Here is a 26,596-nt window from a genome sequence, read left to right as displayed (position 1 = left end):
CATTTTGGCACTGTCTAGATGTGCCTGGAGGGAAAATGATAACTACTTATCCTCTCCCTGTCATCAGAATTTAGAGCTGGGGATTTAGCACAGGCACGGAAACCCACAGTTCCCTGCCTTTGGGTTGTTCTGTCTATACCTCTATCCATGCCTCTATTGCTCTTGCCGAATACTTTGTTACAGGAAAATCGACCACTTCCCTTACGATAAGGGTATTGTAGCTGCAGTGGTACCAAATTATAATTACAGTATAATTTGTCTGTGGGCATGCTTTTGGCTACCTGTAAGTACCCTTAATTTCCATAACTAGGTAGCTGTCTGCAAACCAATATTAATTACTATATAATTTCAATTTGTTGTTATCTGTATTGCCATAGCACCTGAAAGTCCTAGTCATAGCCCAGGAACCCACAATACTTGATGCTGCACAAATGCAAACTAAATATGGCCCCACCCACAGTTTTATAATCAAAGTGTATAAAAAGACATCAGATGGATCCAGACAGGTAGACTGAAAGGAAAAGGAAAACTTAAGTATAATAATCCACCCTCAGGTTAGAATCTTGCTTTCAGTAAAGAGCAGAAATCCAGTACACTGAACTAGCCATGGTTGTTTTCTGAGTATTTCAATAGCTGCAAACACAGGAAAAAAGAGCAAAGGTTTTAAAACATTAAGAGAGAACCAAGAATGCCTACTCTGGCTATTTAGAAAGTGTCAGCAGGAGAATCGGTCCTCTGATTTGTTGCGTGGTCTACAGCTAACCTTTGATTCAGCAGAAAAATGATCACCTCAGACAACCTGTAAGAAGGTGTTACTGGTTGGCCAAGCATTAACCCTCCTGTCATCATCAGCCGTCTCCGAGTGAAGAGATCTGTCACCTCCTTCCACCTGCCCCTCCCATCCACCTCTTTGTGCAGCCAGACCTGTGATTTTATCCTTTCTCAGAGATTATGGACAGACCTGTTCATTTATGGTGTTTAGTCTCCTTATGCAGAAAGTCCTCCCTTTCTAAGCTGGAAATACCATTTTCAAAAATTTTGCCACAAAAGGTGGTTATTGGTCTCATTTTCATATTTTTTCTTATATAGATGGTATTATTTAACCAATCTTAGAAACAATTTATTTTATTATGCATGAGCCATAAATCTAATAGAGAGTCAATGATTTTCAAAGGAAGCTATATATGCATACGGAGGGGGTATGAGGAATTAAGCCTGTTTGCTGATGCTGTTAGGCTGATGCATACATTTGTTGCAGGTAACACTGCCTCTCTGTAGCCCTAAATAAGCTTTCTCTGCTGCTAGAAGCCTGATGCATAGAAAGCAGATAAGAGTCTAATTCATGTACCGACTGGGGAATCGGAGATCTGACAGTGGGCAAGTTATTTAACTTTGTTTTGCCTCTGCAAAAAAGAGGATTCTTAACTTAAAAAGGGTCCGGGTAGCTTAGATCATTAATGTTTGTAAATCACTTGGAGCTGGTAGATCTGTGGCCAAGCCATCCACTATAATATAAACAGAAAACAGTGGCACAGCACTTGTTGCTGTTGCTACTTAGTGTTACAGGTGCTCACCTCACTGAGAGAACAGGTCTGTGCTGGAGCTACCAGTGTCCCATAACACAAGGTATTATCATGGGGGTGCAATGTATCAGTTGAATTGACTCTTCAAGGCAGGTTTCAAGCACAAGCCCTTGTTTTTCCATGCCGTTCAATGTTACTGCAATCTTACAGGCTTCCAGAGTGTTTAAATCCCTTTTATTTCACTACCACATCTGTTTTGCAAGGCTGCATTGTAGCAGTTTCTCATTACTCTCTGGTTTAAGTCTCATTGGTCCAAAATGAAGGAGAAACTGTTCTCTGACTCTGGAGTTGGAAAACCTAGATTTGGTGGACAGCATGAGGGACTAGGCTACCTTCCTTATCTCAAAATCCACGATAATAGCTTGTTCTGGAAAGAATACAATAGAAATTTATGGGCGGATTTTCTTGTCTCTGGTAGCTTCCTTGACAGCTGTGTCCTGGCTCTCATCCTGAAAGAGCACCTTAGAGTTCTGTATGACTCTGAAAGGCAAGAGCAATGTTCTGGTCTGTTGCCCAACATGGTGGTATTTCCAGACCTTCTGTACTGTCCTTAGATTTCTGTCATTGATGACACCATGCTAACATTGAAGGGTTACAGGTTTTGTACCCCTCATTGGCTCAGAGCCTTAAAATTATCACTTCCAAGCATTTAAATGGGTCCCCACGAGATGGTGTTCTGCCACACTGAGCTGTGGTGAGCACCAGATCACTGTCTCCCTCCCTGCTCTAGTTAACAGTTGAGAGTTTTTAATTTCAACTGATACTAGCATCAGCTTAAATGAAGCATCCAGCACTCCAACAGGAATCAGCAGAACCCTTGCTTTTTAATTTGTTGGCTTTTTGGGTTTTGGATTTTGTTGGAAAAGACCTGCATATCCATTAGCATGATCACCTTGTCCCTTACATGCTGTCAACTGTCTGCCCTCTTCCTCCCCTAACATGCGTACTTTTTCTCCCCTGCTCAGTCCTGTCTTGCAGGTGGTTTTGGTCCCTCAGGGCAGCTGCTATTCTAGTTCTGTAGCAGCCACTCCTACCTGGAGCAGGTAGACAGAATTCTTTTTTTTCTTCCAATCTTTTCATACTAATCCAGTAAATTATTGGCAGTAGTAGAAGTGGCTGGAAAGGTGGACTAAAACAGCATGCTATGTCACTTCACTGCCCAGACACTTATATTTCTGTCTTTTACTGTCTTGCGTGGTTGTATAGTCCAATCAGTTCTTACTCTGTTTTCCTTGCAGCACATGTATTTGTGTTGTATTCCAGCTCCTTAAAACAGCAATTTGCATAACTTTAGGTCCAACTCTTTCTGAAATATGTACTCTTTGAAATGCTGGTTTTCAAAACTATCTCTTGAAACCCATTAGCTGTATGGCATCATTGTATCGCACTACTCGGACTTTTAACAGCGCATTTTAGACTAGTTTAAATTTCCAAATTGCTGGAGAGAGATGCTTTGCTTTGCCTTCCTTTTGACACTGTTCCAAGTTCCTGTTGTACCTCAATTTCAGCATCTATTTCAATTCCTCGAGGACATTTTATGATCTTGCAGAAACAGCATCTCCCAGGGTAAAAGCTTGCCATAGAGCTTTGATGGCATCTCAGGCTCAACTCCAGGGACTTTCTGTTGGCATGGTGGTGGTGACTTACCTACTTCTGAGGCATCGATATTGCCCAACACTGAGATGGAGTTAGACTTACTTCAAATTCAAGAGTACGCATGGGAGTCTTACCCACCATTTCAAAGAGAAATACAGATAACGAAGATGTAGACAGGTACACACTTTGGAAATAGACATGGAAGGAGTTTATAACCTGCTTAGATCTTGCTGTGGGAGCTGCTGGTGTGACCACTCTGAAACTACTTACCATTTTGGGGAATCAGAATTTGCTTACTGATCACATAAAGAGAAGACTTGAGGGGGACATAACTTCTATCAGCTCATCACAGATGAGCAACTGGACACCAAATGGAGGTGGTGAGATATCATACAACACATTTGGGTTCAGAAGTGGATATATCTCTAGAACTGAAATCTCAGTGTGAAATGAGGCTTTGAAAAGTGTGTGAGGAGTCAAAACTGTCACCATTTCAGGAGTTACTGATCTGTTCTGGAGGCTGCCCTATTTGCAGTAAGCATCCCTAGAGTCTCTCTCCAGCAGAAATACCACATATCCTCATATGCCCTTTGCAGTGGATGAACTCATTTTTATAAATCCCCATTAGCAGCTGAAGAACAGACTTTTTTTAATGTCAGTATCTTTTGTCCTACTTTTTGATCTTTCTCTTGTTCCTCTTTTCCTTTTACCAGTATCCACATATTAAGCGTGTCTTTCATGGAAACGTGTTGGGTGAAATACACATTCAACAATTCAGAACTGGTGCACCCTGAAGTTTGTAGCATTTCAGTGATTAATTTATAGGACTTGTGCTGAATTCTTGCAGAAGGGGGCAAGTTTTCCTTGCTGCATGTAACAATTCATATGCATGTTACGTGTGTGTAATTTATATAACTGTAAGGCAAGCAGTTGCCTGTTTGCAGTACTGTATCAACAGGCAGGGCATGTCGCTGCTGCGTTCAGAGGTGTGATTACATCTTTCCCAAGCTCAGTTTAATCTATCCAGCCACAGAATCCCAGCAACAGCAGCTGCAGAGCTGTAGCAGGACAGATTTCAGGGCAGGTCCTGAGAGCCCACCTGCGGCTCCGGTATGCCCTTGCTACATGACACACGGCTTCAACTCCCGTCAGCACCTTGGTTCGTTGGTGTTTCTGTGGCAGCTGGCATTTCCAGAGAGAGCCAAGTTCAAGGCAGACCAGTGGACAGTGGGAAAATGGAAAGAGGAGATAACCTAGCTGACCAGCTGGGCTGTGATGACTGTCTCAGACACCATCAGAGAGGAAGCAGATCCAGTCACAGAAAGAGGGGGATAGGGTGAGAGAATGTGGGGGAAACAAAGACAATTTTAGAAACAAATAACGGAAGCTTTCCGTAGGTCAATGCGTAAGACTTGCTAAAAAAAGCAAACTGTACCTTGCAGTGACATGATGATCCGAGGGGTTTAGGCAATCTCAGCCAGTGTGTGGGAAAGACAATTGTGGTGGTCCCATCAGAGCCATAGCTGCCATTTTGGGAGGTCCCCTCCCACCCCAGACTGCGCCTGTGCAAGCAACAGGACTGCGACAGTGACTGTGCCTGTCAGCCCGTCAGAGCTCCGAGGAGCACAACACAACGTCCGTCTGAATGCTTCCTCAGCGCAAAGTGTACCATGTATTTCTTGCTGGCTTGGCTTCATTAATGAATTGTTGCCTATTCAACATAACAAAAACTGAATGTAAGGCAATTAAAAGGGGACTCTTCAATTACCAGAATCCAAATCTCTGTAGCTGTTATCTCCAACTATCGGTATGGATGGCAGGAGGAATGTTTTCTCTCTAGATGCCACAAAAAGAAATGGGTTAGCTGGGCAAAAAGCAACCTTTTAGGTGACATCTAGTAAAGGAGTGTTGCTTGCCTTCTTGCTGGTGGAGAACAGGGGAGCTGGTTTTTACAGGTCCAGTTATTAATGTAGCGCTTCATCTATGTGTTCTGCTCTTCGTAATGCACAAAGGAAGAGGGAAATGTCTGTGTGGAAGATTTTCCATCCTTGTTTTTTTCATCCTGTTGAACCTGCATAAAAGCAAAAATTTTGTCATTGAAATATGGGTAAAAAGCTTTCTGCTGAAGGCAGTGTTCCTCCTGAAGCCATGTCACCCTTGCTCCAGTGGACTCAGTTTGATGAAAATTTCTTTTAATGATGAGGCCAGTTTAGATTAGTTTCTCCCCTTGATCATTTCCTGTTCTTCAACTGCTGTGTTTGTAGAACCATTTAGTGAACTGCACCAGGGAACCGATTTGGGTTAAAAATAAGAAAAAAACCCAAAACAAACCCCTCTTCCCCTACCTCCCCCCCAACGAAAGAATCTTTGCTCCATCTCAGTTTCCCTGCTTGGCTCTGTTGTACCAGCACAGCTGAGAAGGCATTATGGGATGGGAATGAGTGAGGAAGGGGTGCCAGAGGTGCAATGGATAGGTGCTGGCTGTTTATGTCACACCAACACAAAAAGAAGCTCTCATCCTGCTACACACACAGGGCTTTTAAAGTATCTTGGTGACCATCTCCACAGAGTCAAGAGTTATGTTTCACCATAAGACACTGATGTAGCAAACCCCACACTTAAGTCCTGTCCTGACTGTACATAGATATTACCAATGTGATGCTTGAGTTGATAGAGTGCCCAGATGTATATCCATCTCAAAAAAGACAGCAATATGCTATCAGGGGAGGGAAGGGATCGTGCACACAATGGGTAGAGAGCCTCATTTGGTTTGCTACAAAGCTTAACCCATAACTTGATTCCTAGTGCTGAAAATTACCGTGTTTTGGGGAGTTGTGGCCTTCTTGCCTTTTCTAACTGGCTGTTTGGAACAGAATGATGCAAGTAAGGAAGCTCAGGGCTGTCTCTTCTTGCTGGCTTCTCATGTTCTTCTATTACCAAATGTGTCAGCCTTTTATTTAGCTGCTATGTAGATCATAAACAGTTTACACTAATGAAGTTGCAGGCCAATCCTTTAGAGCTCTGATAAAAATCTATAGTTTTTTACACTGAGAATAAACTACAACAGTAACAAGGAGTGTATTGTGTAGGTTTGAGACAAATAAGCAACAAAGGAAAGTTTGTGACAGGTTATTTTTCCCTTGAATGTCAAGTGAATAAATCTTCTCCTTTTTGTGTGTTTTGTTATAACAGATTTGCATTTTTATCGGAGAAACTCTTCTGTTTTCAAACTGGGCTATCACAGCAGACATACTAATGGTGAGTGTACTTTGGAACAGCAGCTTTCTCTTCTGGTGGCCAGAGCAGTTTGTCAGCTTGAAAGAACAACCTGAAGTTCACAGTTTCTTCCAAATGCCTAGCTCCTACTTCAGCCTATTCTTTTTTCTTTTTTCTTTGTTTTTTTTTTTAACTTGGTGAAAAGAAAAGTGAGATAGAGAAAGAAAAAAAAGATTATTCTTGTCCTTTGTTCTGGGCACCAGTGAGAGGAAGTGTCCAGAAGGGACACCATTACTGAATTAAACTAGTCTCCCCATTTTTTAAGTATTTATGCAAACCCCCATATGCAAAGAAATCAGCCAGCATTTCCTAATAGTCAGCACATTAGTGGATTTTGTTATCAATAACTCAGCTTTGTTCTGCAATAGGAAATGCTTGCCTCCCTCCCTCCTCTGACCCCAAAGGCAGGCATCTACCTCTCTCTTTGGCTTAACTCCAGCAAACCTACCATTCAACACATACACAATAGAAAGCCACCTCTGGGAGAGGAGAGAGGAAAAGAAAGTATAAAGAATTTTTGGACTATGTCCACCTTGTCTAGGAGGAAACTGTCAGGGACTTTTCACCTCATGTCCTGCATTTTCCGTTCTTTCTCCATCGTAGACTTTTAAAAGTCTTTCAAATTAGCAAGCTGACCTCAGCAGCCACATTTTCATATGAAATAGTCTGGACGTTCATTAGAGAGCCTTGCATGTTTTGCAGATGCTTCCATCAGAGACATGCAGAGCCTGTCAAACATACTGTATGTTGAAATCCTTGTGAGGGAGGTTACTTGTTGCTTATTGTATGAAAAAGAAAGAAAGTAGGGCACAGAACCATTACAGGACTTGCCTGAGGTCTTTTGGCAGGTTGTTAACAGAACTAAAAATATCAGTCTGGCATCAATAGAAAACTCCCTTGACTTGTATTTGTTGCTTATGCAAACATCAACAAGAAAACAATCTGTCTCAGTATTCCTAGATGTAAAGATAATAGTGTTGATGTATTGATTCAGCAAAGAACTTCAAGTTTCTGCTGAAGTTCTGTTTCTGATGTAGGTTCAAGGTTGTGTTTGTATTTGAAGGTAGCTCTGTAGTTGCCATAATTTCGTTGCCTGTTGAACTTTCAGTCTTTAACTCATTTGTGCAGAGGAGAGCGCTCTGGGAGGTGGGGTGGGGTGGTTCATTCTGCTTCTCTCAGCTGTAAATAAAGCATGGAGAAACAAAGGTTATCAGTGGACTTCAGTAGCGTTAGATAACTTTTAATTACTGAGGTTCATTCCTCCTTCCACTTCAGCTTTAGTGGGATAGAGCTCTGCATGGGCTGAGCAGGGGTTTACTCTGTAGTTATGTGGGCTTTGCAGCTTGTGCTGAGTTCAAGACTGCTGTGGCCGTTCATTAAGTGGTAGCTCAATACTTAGACAGATGTGCAGTCTACAGACCGCTGTGTTGAGGAAGAAATTCTGGTACAATATTTGTAGTTGCTCATTACCGCCTCCTGCCACAGCTTCCTGCTGCACCCTGCCTTTGGCTCCCAGTGCTCTCTGGTCAGAATTAGCTGATGGGTTTAAACAGCGGGTATTTTATATCCTCACTAGTGTTGGCTGACACAGGCAAGGGCTTGGCCATGCAGAACATCTGCAGTCCTCCAGCTGTGGCGTCCCTGCGGCCAGCACAGCGCAGCTGGAGGCAGGAGGCTACCTGTCGCACATGTTCAAGGTCCTCCAGAAAATCTGTGCCAGAGAGAGCGAACTGAAACTTGACCTACGTTGTCTCAAGCTAATCCCAAAAGACATTTTTCAGCCAACTGCTTTTTTATATCAAGTGTACTAAGGATTCCATCATTGCCCCGTTTTAATTACGGAGACTTTTTGTGTTGATTTCAATGTGACTCCAGTATCCTGTAGCTTTTTAATAGCTTTTATAGGGTTTGTCATCTGTAAGACCAGCATCCTATAGTCAGTTGCATTTTGTAGGGATGCATTTGCAGTTATTTATGTTGCTTTAGTGCAAAAGAACTCCATATGAAGTGATTGGAAATAATTGGAAATAATTTCTTAGTTACAATTTCCAAAACATGGGAAAGAAATTAAAAACCATGTTAAAAACTGGATTTTGGTCACTGATGCTAACTCTTAAGCTAGCTGTTCCCTTGTCTGTTTAGAAAAATGAACTCAGTGTCATGTATAATGCCCAGCTTAATGCATTACCAGCATGAGTAGACCTGTAAAAATGCTATACAAATAAATGTAAACATCCACTTAGATCGATGCAAGCCTGTAAACAGATGGTCTGAAGTGCATTCATATTACACAAGGGGTTTGAGAGGATGTTTAGTCAGACAATAGGTGAGAGCCAGGGCTATAACCGTGTTTGACAGGCAGCATTATAAGAATTCCTAGCCGGAGAAAGGTGTGGATATGCTTTAGCGAGATGCACTTTAAATGTTTGTCAAATTAATTTCTGCTGATTACTATTTATTTGGTGTAATCAGAAGTGTGTCTGTTCTTGCCTGAGGCTGGTAAAGAGTTTAAAAGCATTATTAGTGTAAGCTTAACAACACTTTCATCATGTACATAAATATTATCCTGTTTTCATGGATAAAAAGCTCTCAATACTGAGTGAACATTGTTCCCACTGATTTCATTATGCCAGGATTAAGGCTTTTTGGAAACTGCATCCCAAATGATTTATCATAGCTCTCCCAAGATTTACAGATCTCATGACTGCGTAAGAACCCTATCAGGCAAGTTGGTAAGCATCTTCACAGGTTTTGGAAGTTCAGTTTCCTTGGCAAAACAAGGATGGTTGCTTATTATCTTCAGATGTAATTGTTGGCTCCCCGTAGCTTCATGCTTCCACTGCATCTACTGCTCTTGCCAGTGTAATGGTTGGTGTGCAGCTCCTGAAATTGTCTGCAGTAAAAGGTACTGAGTGATAGGTTTGGTAAACTGTCAGCACTGCAGAATGCACTGCGCTGCCTGAGATTTTAAAAGGCTGCTATTTGTTCCAAATGCAAATTTGTACAAAACAGGCCTTATTCTCCTTAGCAAAACTCTCCAGATCTCCTCCCAGGCACATGCTCAGATCGTGCTTAGGGAAGGGAGGGATGGTTCTTATGGAGCATGCTAATTATGAAACAGATTTTATCAGCCATCTTTGCAAATTGGCCTCAAAATTACCAGAAGCCCAAAGTAGCATTAAAGCTGCCTTGTAACAGTAATAATGAATGAGCTTCAGTGCAGCAGGCAAGCGCACGACATTCAGAGACTCACTGAGTACTTCGGACTCTGTGGCATCTGGTGCTAATAGTGGGGTTTTTCCTCCATAGCACATCTCGGAAATAAAAGATGATGGACAGAGGCTTGGTGGCATTTCTGTGTAAGAGCCAGTAGGCGATTTAGAGGGCCTCAGCTATTGCATCACAATCTCTTTAGGTCTTTGCTGAGAAAAGCCATCCTCCAGTTTATGCAAAGTCCCGACACTCATGCAAAAAAGTGCTCTGCATATTTCTTTGTTCTTTTAAAACATTAGTTGTTTTTAAATGGTCATGAGCTGCCATAGAGGAGCTGCTTTAATGTTTTGCTGTAGAGTCAAAGTCTTCCTTCAGACTTGAAAGAGGCATAGGCTGGTGCTGTGCTACAGGCATGGAGGCACATTGCTTTTGTTCTGATTACCTTCCCTATAAATAGAAAACTGTTATTTATGTGGTATTAAATACTGTCCTGTTTTTACAGCTGAAGATAAGTAGCATTTCCAGAAGTTCTCACTGTTGCTTCTCTCAGTGTGCCCCCACACATCAGTGATCTGAGTGCTGTGGTTTAGATTTTAAGGCAGGGTAAGCAGTGCCTTTGAGTGGAGGTGCACAGCCCACTCCAAACACGCGAGCACAGCGCTGACCGGGAGGGATGTGGCAAGGGGCATCTCTGCAGCTCCTCTGTGGGCCAGGGGTTGCAGATGCATGTGTACTGCTCCATGTTGGGCTGTGATTTGGAGACCAGGTCAGCCTCCTTTTACTTCATTTAAAAGTAGTTTTTCAGAGAGTGTCTGCCCAGCTTGAGCAAAGAGTCTCTCTCAGGCTGGTTTCTCTGGATCACAGCCTTTGCCTGTTCTGAACAGTGGTTACAACAGGGACTCCTGGACTATTTCCAGGCTTGGTCAGTGGCTGGAGCGGGGTTAGTGTGTGTTTTCTTAGCCTTTGGTGCTGAAAGACACCAGCACGCGCTGTCCTGAAGATTACTGTCTGACCCAGAAAGAGTAGCAAAGTGTTTTAGAGTTGAGTTTTCTATCAAAGATTAGGCATAAACATCAGAACTTAGCGCTCTGGCCCATGGCCTTTTACTGGGAGCAGGGTGATCTCTCCTTGGCTTTCCTGGTTATTTCAGACCAACTCATTCTTCTGGTTTCACTACAGGAAGGGGATGTCAGCAGCAAACCATGGCCTTTCTGAACCTCTGTTTAAAGAGCAGAGGTTTGCCAAAGCTGCTTGGTCAGCCTCCCTGCCCCTCCTCTGTGCTGCCTGCCTCTGAACATGGAGTCAGAGATGAGCCAGGATGATCCCATGGGCTGCCGTGGCTCTCCCACCTCCAGTTTCTGTGGGATGCTCTAACCAGGCCACGTATGGTTTGAATTTAGGTCTATTTTAGTAGCAAAATGCCCATTCAGAGCTGTAATTTACTGCTGTCTTTCTAGAACAGTAGATAATGTTTGCTACCAACTACTTCCTCTCCATCAGAATAAAATGCTTTTTAAGTAGGGATAGGGTGGAGTATTGTTTGGTGTTTTGGAGGTGCTGGTTTAAGCCTTTTTTTGTTTCCAGTATCTTTTTAGAGGAGGAGGAAAAATCTCATATTTGTTTGTGTGCCACATGTTGGGTTTTTGCTTTGGGGGTAGGGGTGTTTGTCACTTGAATTCCACATTAAATTTACTCAGTTTTGGCACTTTAGAGCGCCAGACCGTATCGATGGTTTCAACCATCAATAACTTCTTTAGCTAGGCAAACTGAAGACTTGCTGGAAATTGTATTGCTACTTGCAAAATTGTATTTATACTAATACAAACATACATGCAAAATTAGGTCTAATGTATGTGTGTGTCTTCATCTGTATAAATATATACATACACACACGATGCAGATATCATTCAAATTTATTTCTCCAGTTGGCACCAATTCACTGCCGCTCCCTGAAAATGGTAAGTTTTTAATAAAGTTGCCATTTCTTTTGTCATTTTGCTAAGAAAATGATAGAATATGGTAGAACAGGCTTTCTTCTCCAGATTTAAACTTTATAGAAAGAAAAATATTTTAACATCAGTTTAAATTCCCTGTTTCACAGAAACACACAACTCCAGACTCTTGAATTAGGCAGAATTTCACTTTATCTTCCCAGATGCCCTTTCTCTGACAGCTCTTGCAGAATGCTGCTCCATTGCACCTGTGTGAGCTGGGGCCAGGTGGGAAGAAGGACAATAACTCACTCTGTTTTGGTTTTTTTTCCCTCTGTTTTTTTCCTTTTCTTCTGTCTAATCTGTCCAGGTTGCACCCATTACCCTGCAGCTTTGGGGAATGCTAATGAGTTGCGTGGCTCTCCTGCTGTTTCACCGTGTGACCTTCAGTACATTTCTGTGTCTCTAGTAAAGTCTAGACCTTATTTTCCTCTTGGGATTTCTGTGAGCCTTCGAGGCTGTTTTGAGCTTCTCAATGCAAATGAGGGGCAGCGTCTGACACCTGTAGCCAGGTGCCTGCTGTGTATCTGATCAACTTTTGCTCTTTTGTTGCACGACAGGAGTTTAACAGGGAGCCCATTTAATCTGTGGCGTCAAAGTGCATTAGCAGTGTGCATTTGCAGCTTTGTGAAACCTGTAATGAAAGAACTGGCAGGTCATTCCGAATGCACGTGGTACAACCCTAAGGAGAAGCATTTCATCTAATTTTACTCACTGTTCCTAATTGTCTCTGCTTGGAATGAGGTGATCACTCTAAATAGGCATCAGTTTTCTTCTAGTGCAGGTTTTCTCAATATTGTTTGGTTTTTTTCCTTTTTTTATGGCTAACTCTTTCCACTGCAGGCAGGGCAACTCCCCTTCCCTCAGAGGAAGTGTTAAAGCACTGAAACAGTGCTGCAGAGCCTGTGCCCTGAGATATGTCACTGTGGGGCAGCGAGTTCTCCCTACCTCAGTCAGTTTAGGTAAATCCATCTTTGTGTATCTCTAGCTGGAGATATGCTAGTCCTGAAATGTCACATTTAATTAATAAATAACTTCAGGAAAGGATTGCAAGAATGAGTTGAAATCTGGGAAGACATACCTTCCAAAGGAAGGCCAAAGGCAGCCCATCAGAGAGAAACTGGACAAGTAAAAGGATCGAGATCTGCAAACAGCTAAACAGGAGAGTCATTTCTGGCAGGGTAAACAGCTCTTCAGAGCAACAGAAAAAGGCAGAACAAGATGCAGTGCTTAGATGTGGAAACAAAGCTCACTTGGAATTAGAGACCTATTGAATTCTTTGTTACTTACAGCCTTTAAATCAAGACAGGATGAATTTATAAACCAGGATGTATGGACTTGGTGCAGATGTTCTTAGCTAGCTTCTTTCACAAGTTTTATGCAGAAGACAGTTACTGTTTTCTGCTCCTAAATGTGTGTTATAAAATTAAGGTCATTCCACAGGATGGGTTTGCAGGTGTTGTGTGGGTTGTTTTTTTTTTTCTTTTTTGATCTTTCATCCCCTTCCATGGTTAGGGCTCTGTTTTCTATGAGCTCTGGTCCCTTAATGGGGAAGCAATTTGTGTTTTCCACTGATGCGGTGTAGTCAGACTGATTCTGCATGACCTGGCCAAGGGTCTCATGTCCTATTAGAGGCGTGGAGGCCAAACTACAGTATCTTGGCAATCGAAAAAATTTCCTAATATGTCTTTGTCACTTTTCATAAATGGAATTGCAAATTTCTGAGAAAAACCTAAAGTGGCTAGAGATGGAGTGGGAGGGGAGGCTGTGTGACCTTTCATACTGATGTGAATTGCTTGTGGTTTAGGAAATGAAATGATATCTTTATTACGGAAAAAACCCTATATGCCAGGTTACAGCATAGTCCTTGTTTGGAAGGCTGGTGGGGCTGAGCAAGTTACGTGCTGCAGGTGACCTCGAACTTTGCTCTCCCCCTCAGCCAAGCGCAATACAGAGTGAGGAGCAATAGCAAAGTGTCTCATGGGCAAAGGAGTTAGACTCGTGCGTTCAGTGCTGCTGAGAGGAGTGCGGGCCAGACAGAGCTGCCTTCCCTCAACACCTGCCATCAGGAGCACGAGAAAGCCAGGAAGGGTAGCTGAGCTCCCCAGTCCTTGAGCCACGGACTGGGCAGTGGCTGTGGCTGCCACCGACATCTTGAGCAGTTAGTTTACTTTGTCCTGACCTGGGTATAAACTGAGCAACACAAGACAGCCGGACAGGTTCTCACTTCAGTTTCCTTACATGTTTTTTTTTTCTTTCCCCTTCTTTGCAGTACGTGGTCATTCCAACACGCCGTGCAACCGCAGTGGCCTTGCAGAGTTTCACTTCACACCTCCTGGGAGATGCTGGCAGTCCTTATCTGATTGGATTTGTAAGTGCTCACAGCAGGTTTTGGCAGGGTTGCGTGTCCATGTTTGTTTTTGTTTACTGACTGCTTATCAGAAATGCCAAGTTAAACCATGCTAGGCAAGGAAAGCCTGTATTTATCAGCAGAATGGGAAGCGGTGCAGTGCAATGCAACTTTTTTACATGCTTATGTTATCGGTAGGCTACAATTCAAACCTGGAAGGACAACTTGGGCACAAGAAGTGAGCTTCTGAATCTTTCTAGCCTAAGGCATTTTTAAAGCTTATAGACAGATCTGCAAAGGGAGAGCAGTTGTTTCTGTGGTGTGGACATAGGTCCGTTAGAAATTAGCTTGGGAGAGTCATGTGTGTGTGTTTAACTGTTAATCTGTCTCCTAAGCCAAATACCTATTTATGGGTAGCAGTGTGCAGCTGTTCTGACCTGCTGATATTTTGAACCTGTTTGTATGATGATAAACCATGGTGCAAAGTCCATGGCAGGATGGGTGTGTATGTTTTGGGTTTTGTATTAGTAGTATTCTTTTCTATTACTGCTGCAGTTGTTGACCTTGGTCTGACTGGAGATCTCCCTTATTATGCCACCACTGTCCTAGTGCAGAGCAAAACAAGACCCTGCTCCAAAAGCTGGCAATCGGAGAACATTCACAGTTGAAAATATAAGGCCTGGGAACAACAAATATAAGGGCTGTAACAACAAGAGTGGACAAGGGAAAACCAATGGATGTCAGCTATCTGGATTTTTGTAAAGCCTTTGACACAGTCCCCCACAACATCCTTCTCTCCAAATTGGAGAGCCATGGATTTGATGGGTGGACCGTTTGGTGGATAAGGAATTGGTTGGATGGTCGCAGCCAAAGGGTAGTGGTCAATGGCTCAATGTCCGGATGGAGACCAGTGACGAGTGGAGTCCTTCAGGGGTCCGTACTGGGACCGGTGCTGTTCAATATATTTATCAATGACATGGACAGTGACATCGAGTGTACCCTCAGCAAGTTTGCAGATGACACCAAGTTGAGTGGTATGGTTGAGACACCAGAAGGACGGGATGCCATCCAGAGGGACCTGGACAAGCTGGAGAGGTGGGCCCGTGTGAACCTCATGAGGTTCAACAAGGCCAAGTGCAAGGTCCTACACCTGGGTCGGGGTAATCCCCGGTATCAATACAGGCTGGGGGATGAAAGGATGGAGAGCAGCCCTGCTGAGAGGGACTTGGGGGTACTGATAGACGAAAGGCTGGACGTGAGCCGGCAATGTGCGCTGGCAGCCCAGAGGGCCAACCATGTCCTGGGCTGCATCAAGAGAAGCGTGGCCAGCAGGTTGAGAGAGGTGATTCTGTCCCTCTACTCTGCTCTGGTGAGACCTCACCTGGAGTACTGCGTTCAGCTCTGGAGCCCTCGGCACAAGAAGGACATGGAACTGTTGGAGCGGGTCCAAAGGAGGGCTACAAAAATGATCTGAGGGCTGGAGCACCTCTCCTATGAGGACAGGCTGAGAGAGTTGGGCTTGTTCAGCCTGGAGAAGAGAAGGCTGCGGGGAGACCTCATTGCAGCATTTCAGTACTTAAAGGGAGCCTATAGGAAACATGGGGACAATCTTTTTAGTAGAGACAGCAGTGACAGGACGAGGGGTAATGGTTTTAAACTAAAACAGGGTACGTTTAGGCTAGACATAAGGAAGAAGTTCTTTACAATGAGGGTTGTGAAACACTGGAACGGGTTGCCCAGAGATGTAGTGGAGGCCCCATCCCTGGAAACATTCAAGACCAGGCTGGACAGGGCTCTGAGCAACCTGATCTAGTTAGCTGTGTCCCTGCTCACTGCAGGGGGGTTGGACTAGATGACCTCTAGGGGTCCCTTCCGACCCAAAACTTTCTATGATTCTATGATTTAATGAGGAAAGGAAATCTATATATACTGGGGTAATTTCTTTCCCTTGAACCCTTCTGTGGAGTTTGATGCATTGAGCTTCAGAGAACAGAGATCATCATATATAAAATGTAGTAGCTTCCATGTAAAGCCCTAAGTGGCACTGCTCACGTTGTGTTGAAGGTGCTACAGTCTTCCAGTGATATAACTGGGATCTTCACTAGTCCCATCACCTGAGAGACAGAACTTTGATGGGCTCTTCCAGCTCAGTACTGCTGTGTGACACAGCTGCTGGGTGCGGTGGACCATGTTATTTTTTGTAAAACCATCATTTCTCATCTATTCATCCCATAGACACTGGTGTGTGTATCTATACATATTTATTTATATATATTTAATTCTGTATGTATATATTTAAGTATTCATAAATATTTACTCTTGAATGCCAGCTCCCCAAAATTATGTCGTTGCTCTGTAGCCCTCTGAAGCATACATGAAGAGACAGATACTGATAAGGCAGAACAGACCAAAGAAATGAGAAATGTCTCAAGAAAATAAATGTGTACTATTTGGCTTATTCTTTATTTACTTCAATGTTCTGGACACTCAGGGAGAAATGATCCTATTTTAGACATTATTTGAAAGTGGCAAGAACAAAGGAATCACTGGAAGAGACTGCTTTGTGCAGGGCAGGCGGCATGGGGAATGTCAAGTAGGAGAACGAAGCAAGCAGGCCAGCGTGCTCTGAAGGCAGGCGCCAGCGATGAGAGGCAGGGTCTGAGATGCTGGCGAGGCTTTCTCAGGTGACTCTGCTGCATGTTCATTCTTTTTCTTATGCAAGAGGGATGTCCGGGAGGAATGGAGAGGACCCTGAATAACTGCAATTAATCTTGAAAGTTGCCTAGGGCTCTTTAGTGTCACAGATTAAAAAAAGGACTTGGGTTGTAGAAAATAATGTGCCTTGCCCTTCTGGTATTGAGAGATCAAGCAAGTTGTGAGTTACTTAAGGATGCCAGCCTGAAATAGCTGCCTTAGGCTTTTTTTAGACTGGGAAAATATTAATTATGATTTTGAATTACTCTTTTTCTGATGCTGTAGTTGTTAGGCAGCTCTCATGTGGGAGGAGACTATCCAAATACAAGGCTTTGTGGCAGGGAGCAGCGCTGAAGCACTCCTGTCATGGAAGGCACCAGCATCCTTTTCTGTAGCCTCTGGACTGGCTTGGCTGACTCATGCTCCCTATGCTACAGTGACCGAAAGGTCAACTGCAGTTTTCACAGAACACAGAAAAACAAATACTATTTAAAGTGAAAGGACAAACAGCCAGCTTCTCCACCAGAGCTAAGACAAGCAATCAACTTTATTGTTAATATCTGCAGATGTTTGTCATTGAAATTGCCCAGCTGTAGGATGGAGACTTCATGCAGAACAGAAATCTCACTTGAACAGGTTACAGAAGTGGCTTGGATTATGACTAGAATTATCAAGGCAGTCTGTGGGAGCTAAGCAACCTATTCCTGTTGGCTTTAAGGGAAGTTTGGGAACCCAGTTCCTCTAGTTCTTCTGCGAACCCCCAGCCTGAGGAGATCAACTCACACTGCTGTGATTCCAGAGTTGCCATGAAGCAGACCAAGAGCAGAGTGTAGGTCTTGAGAGAGAGGCAGAAGGCAGCATAAATAACCAAACTGCGGTAAGAGGCGTGCTCAGAATCAGTGAAACTCAGCCTCCTGATCCCTCAGTTCATCCGAGATCCTGAAGATCTGCCATTTCTTCTGACTGCTTACAAAATCCGCCTGAAGCTCCCTCACTAAATGAGCAGTGTTTCAATCTAGATATGGCTGAACTTTTACACGATTTGGGGGAGTTCATGTGAGATTCCCTCTAACAGTCCTCTTAGTAAAGAATCGGATACCCATGTCTTTGTCAGACTAAGCTGTCACAGTTGTGTCTGTTTGCTGCATACCAATAAATGTTGTATTGATCTTCTAAGCCTCATGGGGAACACAGAAGGTGTTTAACAGCTGCAGCCTCACCTGTGCGATTTCTCCTGTGCTGTGCCCTAAGAGTTCAAGGTCAGACTCAGATTTTTCTGTAGTTTTCCCCAGTTCCAAATATGTGTTACTGTTTAAAAGCTAAGTGCAAGGAAGCGTGTATGTATGGTTATTTTTCATGTCTCTTTCAATATTGGTAACTTTTATTATGGTAAAAAGGCTTAAGACTGACTTACAAAGAAGTTATGCAAATACAGTTTTAGGGTGGCAGCTGTAATTTGCATAAGGTTTTATTACATGCCAAGCACTGAGATCAATTACTAGAAATCAGTGCTTCCTACTCATTCACAAGGAAGAATAGGCATTGCTGCAGTATTGCATTAGATGAGACAGTTTTTATTCCTAGATAACTGTGACTTTTTCAGGACCATTGTGATAACCTGTGGAGTTTAAATAATTCTTGTTTAACAACTTGGAGTATCCGTGCTTCATGCTTGAGGTAGTCCGTGAGAAATTTCACCTGTTCAGTGCATTGCACCCAAATATCTCTCGTACTTCCCTGACTTTGAAAGGTCCCACTGAGCAGACATGGTAGCTGAAGCACAGAACAGTTGAGAGCAATATCCTGAATCCCACCTCTCATGTCAAGTATCAGATAAAGGTCTTCCAACTGCTCTGCCTGTGCCCTAATACCTAGATAGGATTTCAAACTCAGAAGAGCTCAGTGGAGGTATTCAGCAGCAGAATGTGAAATACAGTTATCTCTTCTCATGCTCCAGCTCTTTGTATTATTAATTCCAGATATATCTTGGTTGCTCTTTAAATAATTGTAAGAAGTGCCAGTGAGTCTGCGCCTATACGTTCATTTGTGCACATGCATGACATGCATGCATGAATCTGTCTTCCCTGCTCAGGGTTTACAGTATCCCTTCACACAAACAGCAGTTTTCCTCCACTCGCTGACGTGCTTTTTTGCTTGAGGAAAACCGAGTACAGGCAGTGATTTTTCTTCATTTGAGGCTGTGCCTTGGTACTTTTTATTTCCTTCCCCCAAGTCTGTCATTTGCTTCCTATGTGAGCACAGCCGTGCTTTCCTCTTCATCCTTGCCTTGCTTCTAGCCCTGGCTGTGATTAAAAAACGGGCACCTACTGCAGGTTTTGCTCTCTACATATGCCAGGGAAACTGCTGCCGTGGGCACAGAATCACAGAATAGTAGGGGTTGGAAGGGACCTCTGTGGGTCATCTAGTCCAACCCTCCTGCTGAAGCAGGGTCACCCAGAGCAGGCTGCACAGGATCTTGTCCAGGCGGGGCTTGAATATCTCCAGAGAAGGAGACTCCACAACCTCCCTGGGCAGCCTGTTCCAGTGCTCTGTCACCCTCAGAGGGAAGAAGTTCTTCCTCATGTTCAGACGGAACTTCCTGTGCCTCAGTTTGTGCCCATTGCCCCTTGTCCTGTCACTGGGCACCACTGAAAAGAGCTTGGCCCCATCCTCCTGACACCCACCCTGCAGATATTTATAAGCATTTATTAGGTCCCCTCTCAGCCTTCTCTTCTTCAGGCTGAACAAGCCCAGCTCCCTCAGCCTCTCCTCGTAGGAGAGATGCTCCAGTCCCCTCATCATCCTTGTAGCCCTCCGCTGGACTCTCTCCAGTAGCTCCTCATCTTTCTTGAACTGGGGAGCCCAGAACTGGACACAGTACTCCAGATGGGGCCTCACCAGGGCAGTGTAGAGGGGAAGGAGAACCTCCCTCGTCCTGCTGGCCACACTCTTCTTGATGCACCCCAGGATTCCATTGGCTTTCTTGGCAGCCAGGGCACACTGCTGGCTCATGGTTAACCTGTCGTCCACCAGGACACCCAGGTCCCTCTCCACAGAGCTGCACTCCAGCAGGTCCACCCCAAGCCTGTACTGGTGCATGAGGTTGTTCCTCCCCAGGTGCAGGACCCTGCATTTGCCTTTGTTGAACCTCATCAGGTTCCTCTCTGCCCAACTTTCCAACCTGTCCAGGTCACGCTGAATGGCAGCACAGCCTTCCGGTGTGTCTACCACACCTCCCAGTTTGGTGTCATCAGCAAACTTGCTGAGGGTACATTCTAACTCTTCATCCAGGTCGTTGATGAAGAAGTTAAACAAGGCTGGGCCCAGTACTGACCCCTGGGGGACACCACTAGTTACCAGCCTCCAACTAGACTCAGAGCTGCTGATGACAACCCTCTGAGTTCTGCCATTCAGCCAGTTCTCAATCCACTTCACCGACCACTCATCCAGCCCACACTTCCTCAGCTTCCCTAGGAGGATATCATGGGAGACTGTGTCGAAAGCCTTGCTGAAGTCAAGGTAGACAACATCCACGGCTCTCCCTTCGTCTACCCAGCCAGTCATGTCATCGTAGAAAGCTATTAGATTGGTCAGGCATGATTTCCCCTTGGTGAATCCATGGCACACGCTGTCCTTGCTGCTCTGGTGCTGTTGGCTCTCCTGTTAGCTTCCTGCCTTACCAAATTCTTTCTCATCTCCCCTGTGCAACCATCCGTCAGGCCTAGAGATTGAAACCTGTCTGTATCTGCTTGTCACCTGAAAACATCAGTGTGTGAAGATGGTGTTTTGAAGTGCCAGAGACCAGCTCTCCTCCACCAGCATCTTTTGCTGGGCTAAAAGCTGTTCCCTGTGCTCCGCTGGTGGTGTCAACCACCCGTCCTGACCTCCTTGGCTGTGGCATCTTCAGTTTACCTGAGAAATGCAACCTCCAGCCGCTCCGGCCGAGCGGCGTCAGGACAGCAGGCCATGGTCAGGCAACCAGGCTCTGTGAGAGGGGGGACCCCGATCACTCATCTGTGTGCTGAGGGTCCTGCAAAAGCTCTCCCCGTCTGTCATCTCTAGTCATGCACGTGGCAGCGTTGCCTGGGTGGCTGGGTCTCCACTGGCTGCCTCTTGGCAGACCCCGTGACGGAACGCGGTGCCCAAGCACGCTGTTTCACCTGGCAGCAGCGATCACAAGTGTCCGAACAGGCATCTTCTCTTCGAACAGTCTCCTTTCGAAAAGGAAGTCGGAGTGTGAGCAACCCTGTAATTAATTGTAAGCAAAGCTGAGCTGTTCTGTTCTGACATGGTTTTGTGTGAGTCCTTATGTTACCTGGAAAAATTTTAAGAATAAGCCTATCACTTGCCACCCTTCACTTTTCTCCCTTTGCCAACTTTTTTATGTGAGTAGGTTGATAAACTAGATCTAATGAGCTACTTAAATAGCAAGAATGCTAATGACCTTCCTTTAGCAAGTAGTTAGCAGAACAGTGTTAATTATCACTGGTGCAGAGTATCAAGAAAGGCAGATCAGCATTTGATTAAGGACAACTCAAGGAAAATTGTAGTAAATGCAGCAATTAAGATACTTTTTTAATGAAAGTTATAATTGGAGGTGTAGATTTCACAGCCTTCTTGTCCCAGTTTGAGGCAGCCTTTTTGTTGATTTGGTTTCAAAGGTGTTTACCCATCCAAGTAAATATATATGCATAGAAAGTAGTTCTGTATGGAAAGACTTGCCTGCCGGAGGAAGCATAATTCACATCTTACAGTTTAAAATTCATATTTTGTGATTTAAAATGCTATGGCTACTTCAGGGTAGATCTGTGGACGTGTTTACTCTGAAGTAACTTTTTTTGCAGTTTAGTTTGCTAAATTAAAACAGGCCACAGCCTGGTGCGGCTCATATCCACCGCGCTCTGACTTAAAAGCAGGGTAGTGGAATGAAGTGGATCGTTGTGATGTGATGCCGCAGTCTGGGCATGTTGTCCCTGACTGACCTGTGCAGCCGTTCCTCAAACATGGCCCACGATGTGTTGCTGGTGATGACATAGTACTGTGTCTTCTGCCAAAGCAGGGTGCGAGATGGGCTGGAGTTCGAAAAGGCAAGCATATCCTGTAACAAAAATGTGCAAATTATTCTCCTAGCATCGCTCTCTGTTTTATGGATTATCAGGAGCTATTCCGTGCTGTTGTGGGATTAAAGAGGGAACGGAGGTCTCTGTCTTGTTGCCTTTTGCAGCATGTCACATGTTCTATTATTTATAGTATATATGGGTGAGTATAGGCAGCATCTTCCATTACCTGATGGAGATAGTAGATTAAATGTGATACACATTTCTATTTTTTCTTTACCAAGTTCCAGCTGCTTGACCGGTGTTCTGTAGCCCTAATGGCATCTCTCCTCCTGTAGAGATCTTCCCCACATTCATTTGCGTATGGCCTAGATTGTGGTAGGTAAAATGGGACTTGTCCTTGCAGTCCAACATCTGATCTACGTGTGCCGAGGAAACACTGTGAGGAAGCAAGCCCCCAGCCCCCCATCCTTATTATCTGTTTCTTCGAGCAGTAACTTTAAGTTGAGGATTTCTCTGGTCCTGGCTGAGCTGAGTAATTAAAAGCCTTTCTCATAGTGCATGGAAAGGCCAAATCTTTGACGTGGCTGTCAGCTGCAAAAAAAGGGGAGAATTAAACACCTGGAGACCAATCCACATAGGATTTATCTCCTCATTGCAACGAGCTAACAAGCTTCCCACTTCTGATGACTCAGCAACAGACAAGATTTAAATCTGCCCTAAAAACCCAAATGACTTCCCATATATAAAACACTCTTTGCCAAGGGCTCAAAGCCTCTTCTGTTTTTTTTCCAGAGCTGCTGTGCACCTGTCATTTCCCATGACTTTGGTTAGAAGTGCAGGTTCTCGGCATTTTTGATAAAAAGACATTTGAAGTACATAAGAGTATCTCAATAAAGCAAGCCCAGAAATCCAGAGCTGGTCGTTGTTTCACTCAAGTATTTCAAGCTCTGCCCATCTGCTCTGTCACTCCTCCTATGCAATAAAAATCTCATTAAATAAACAGTTTCTTCCTCTGAGCTGCCAAGGACCCTGCACTCCCACTACGGACACAGAGGTTTTGTGGTGCTGAGCACCTCTCACAACAAGGTGTCTGGTTTCTGCAACATGGGGCAGTGACTTCGTTCTCTTGGGATATGTGGCCAGGGAAGGGACCTGTGCTGCCGGGAGAGATGGGGGACGGGATGGAGGGGGGGCTCCTAAACTGCGGGGCTGTGCCATGGATCTTACTTCTGCATGGAAGCGGGCATCTCCCACGTTTGTGAATGTCACCGTACCCCTGCCCTGTCGTGTGAGCCGTGCTGCTCGATTCTCCATTCCCTATGGTACAAGGCATCTCCTGCTGGGACAGTGTCAACTTAGAAAACCCCTGGGCAGACCAGACCTGCAGAGAAAGGCAGTTAATGACAGGAAGAAAACAGACTTTCAGGTCTCTCCTGTTAACCAGGGCAAATGTCGCTCTGACACCTAGAGACGTACAAAGTCGATTTGGTGGCCCTGCAAGCAGAACCCTTGATTGAGTATTTTAGTTTACTGCAGCCTTTTGAAGGAAGCACTGCTTATTTAATGCAGGCTGGTAATCCTGGGAGGGGTCACACAGATGAACAGCAGTCCTTGCTACGGATGTTGCTGGGGCAAACTCGGGTACCACGCACTAAGGTGGGATACCGATAGTGCCACCAGCCAAGTATTACATTTGTTTGTGATCTCAAAAGGACACAGGATTAACAGGATATTTTGCTTTTTTTTCTCCAACATCCAAATGTGCCGAGGTTAAAACTGAAATAACTTTTAGACTATAATTGCTTTTACCTTTCTGCAGTTTTCTGAACAAATATCAGAACATAGGTTTACTTCTGTTTATAATGTGTTTCTCATGCCATTTAGCACAGTATAAATGCTTATGCTCCCCCACAGGCCCAGCAAATTGTTTACTTTATAAAATTCCTTATTTTTGGTTTCTAGTCTTCATTTGCATTCATATTAGATTTAAAAAAAAAAAAAATCAAATAAACCTTTCACACACCATCTCTGAATTCAGAGTGGGTGAGCCCCGAACCATTGTGGTGACGCTGCGGGGTTACAGGGAGTGCTGTGGTAGGGAACTGTACTGAAGAGAGGAGCCAGGGAGAACCTGGCTTGTATCAAATTGATAGTCATGAAACTCAGGTATTTGTGCCAGATACTGCAGTGGAAATAGCCTTTTATGTAGCAAGGTTTGTGCCCAAGAGGCAATGTCAGAAATTTAGAAAAATCAAGTAATTGCAGAGGAATGGAGACATTTGATTCGGCAATGAGACAGAATAGATGAAATGATGATTTCAAGATGTTGTTACCATTACGTTGTCTAATTAGTAAATCAGTTTCATTTAACCGCTCATGCTGGTCAGGAGGGACACTAGCACAGAAGCAAACCATCTTTCTAGGGCTTCAGCCCCCCTGAGCTTTTCTTACATCAATAGCCTGTCCAGTGTTTGGAAAACCACAGCATGTGCTTCCCAAGCAAGGTGGTGAAGTTTCCCTTTTTTCCTTCATTGTCTTCTGCACTCAGATTGAGACGCAGTCAGAGATTTGGGGTTTTGGGATCATGCCCACTGCAGCTGTACTCTTCCTTCTCTGGCAAGTGGGCATTTTCTCTAGCTGGACTCCATCCAGTTGGCTGCCACCGGCTGAATAACTGCCATTTGTATTCTGCTGTAAAAATGCCATGAGCTGAAGTTTATTTAGCAAAGTCATTCCTCTAGGTCTGAGATCTATGTTACACATCGAGGAAAAAGATGATGTGAACTTTCATAGTTAAGATGCTATCAGAGACTTCTGATGAGACTGCAGAGCAGCAGAAGCACTTCCTTATTGATTCCCCCCCACGCTTTTGGGTAAATGTTTTGAAGATTTTTGCCACCTACCAGTTGGCAGAACAAAGAAAGGAATCCCACACATGACTCTGTGCTGAAGAACTGGCACTGACTGTGCTTGCAACCCTCGCTTTTTGTTACTCATGGTAGAGAGAAGATGCCGAGTATGATGGTAGATCGAGTCTTGCCAAATCACAGTTAGCCTACTCCGGATGCTGTCATTGTGAGGAGTCTGGAAAGCCAATAACTGGCAATACGGAGCAGACCATTTGGCAAACAGGATGTCATTCTTGGAGCCCAAGTCTGTAATTATGTCCTGTGTCCTCTTGAGAGGAGATGCCAAAGTTCCAGTCTTAGCAGGTGGCTTGTAACCCAATAGAAGAAAACAACAGCGAATAGTGACAGTAAGTTAACAGCAGAAACATGTATGTGGGCTCTGATAAAGCTCCAGAGTTAAGAGATGCAGACATGGGTGAGGGGATTATACAAAACTTAGGTGAGAAAGCCCAGCTGGCTTGGTGGAAGGAAACACTGCTTTGTCTAAAATGTGCACTTAAACAATACGTTGGGTTTAAAATGAAAAAGGTAGCAGACTCAATATTAACACCATTTGTTGGTATAAAAGGTCAAGAAGGAAAGGTGTGGGGCAAGCTGCATTAGGAGTTTTCTTTGTTGGAGGCTTTACATTTTCAAAACTAGTTTTAGCTTAGAATGTCCTGTCATCCATAAGAGAAAGGATCGGGAGTGCATGCCTGGCTTTTCATCCTCTACTGCTGATTTATCATATCAATTTGTCGAGTGATTTATTGTCTGGTCCTTTTGGAGGATAATTGTATCCATTCCCAGAAATGAAAAGTAGTTTAGAGTTTCTAAAATTCTATTTTAGAATAGCCTCGATTCTGGCTATTGCACACAGAGGGCCTGATTCAATGCCAAGTTTTGGTTCATAATGAAGAGTAAGGCAAATGGGTGGGAATTAAGGTGTCTGGATACAAGAGGGAATAAATTACCAACTGATACCCCTGCCTTCTGGGTATTTTCTCTGCGAATTTCTTGTGTGTTCTTTACACATTCAAATCTTGTTGCTATTTTTTAATGTCTCTCAGACTAATAGCACTGTTACTTGCCTTCAGTCTAAGGACTTTTTAACCACCAGTTCTCACAAGACTTGTTCATATCAATCCTGTTTTCCCTTGTGTGTGTTACACACTCTGAATAAGTTCTCTTTGAGAGGACAGGAACACTTCCTTAGCTATATCCCAAGCAATGAAATTTTCTCTTCCTCCTTTCTAGGGCAAGTTAAAAACCAGGAGAAGTCTGGCTAAAAGCCTTCAGGTGTTTCTGTAGATATGCTCTTCCAGTGTTTGTTCACTCCTCTCTACTTGAGAATGCTCCATAACGAAGGACAGTCTTCTGCCCTTTTGCATGCAGAGTGGTTTCACCTCCAGCATTGGGCTGGCCGCTCCTCCTTTCCTTCGCTCTAGCAGGAGCCAGGCTGAGCAGTAAGATGGGTATTAAGGCACCGAGACCACCAATGCTCCACAGCCTCCCTGCTACAGCACACTCTGCGACCTGTTCACTTGAGTCCCCACCAGTGTCATCTTTCTGTCACCTTGTGTCGTGCTTGGCCTCTGCTGAGGCATCTCTTCACACACGTTTTTTCCAGGTTGCTGCAATTGGCTGCGGGACTGTGAGTTGGTGATTCCTCCTGTGTGTGACATTTCCTCACTTGATTTTCAAGTGTCTTTAGATTTAAGCCTTGAATGTTGGATTTTGTTTCTAGTTTGTGTCTGACACCACCTTTTTCATTAGCAGTAATGCAGCAGTTTAGAAGGTGCTGCACAAGCTTTGACTATTTCTGGAACCAATTTGCGTGTGTGCACAGCAGTAGGATTTTATGTTGCAAATTCCCTGCAGTCTTTTGGTATAAACCAGCATTTCTGCCTCAACAAAAGGTCACAGATAAAAACAGAGCTGGACA

General features: G+C 44.1%; 1 protein-coding gene across 4 annotated transcripts in view; it reads left to right on the top strand.

The window, feature by feature from the left end:
* Positions 1-26,596, top strand: part of LOC104331854 (SPNS lysolipid transporter 2, sphingosine-1-phosphate) — a 143,131-nt gene that overhangs the window by 93,598 nt on the left and 22,937 nt on the right. For 3 of the 4 annotated variants that reach the window (XM_075440162.1, XM_075440159.1, XM_075440160.1), the window contains exons 9-10: positions 6,372-6,437; positions 13,932-14,030. In XM_075440162.1, the coding sequence (XP_075296277.1) occupies positions 6,372-6,437; positions 13,932-14,030 (165 nt within the window). The remainder of the gene's footprint in view (positions 1-6,371; positions 6,438-13,931; positions 14,031-26,596) is intronic. The other variant, XM_075440163.1, reaches the window with a different exon arrangement.

This window comes from Opisthocomus hoazin, chromosome 20, assembly GCF_030867145.1.
Source record: "Opisthocomus hoazin isolate bOpiHoa1 chromosome 20, bOpiHoa1.hap1, whole genome shotgun sequence".
NCBI lineage: Eukaryota > Metazoa > Chordata > Aves > Opisthocomiformes > Opisthocomidae > Opisthocomus > Opisthocomus hoazin.
This window is presented reverse-complemented; position numbering and strand designations above follow the sequence as displayed.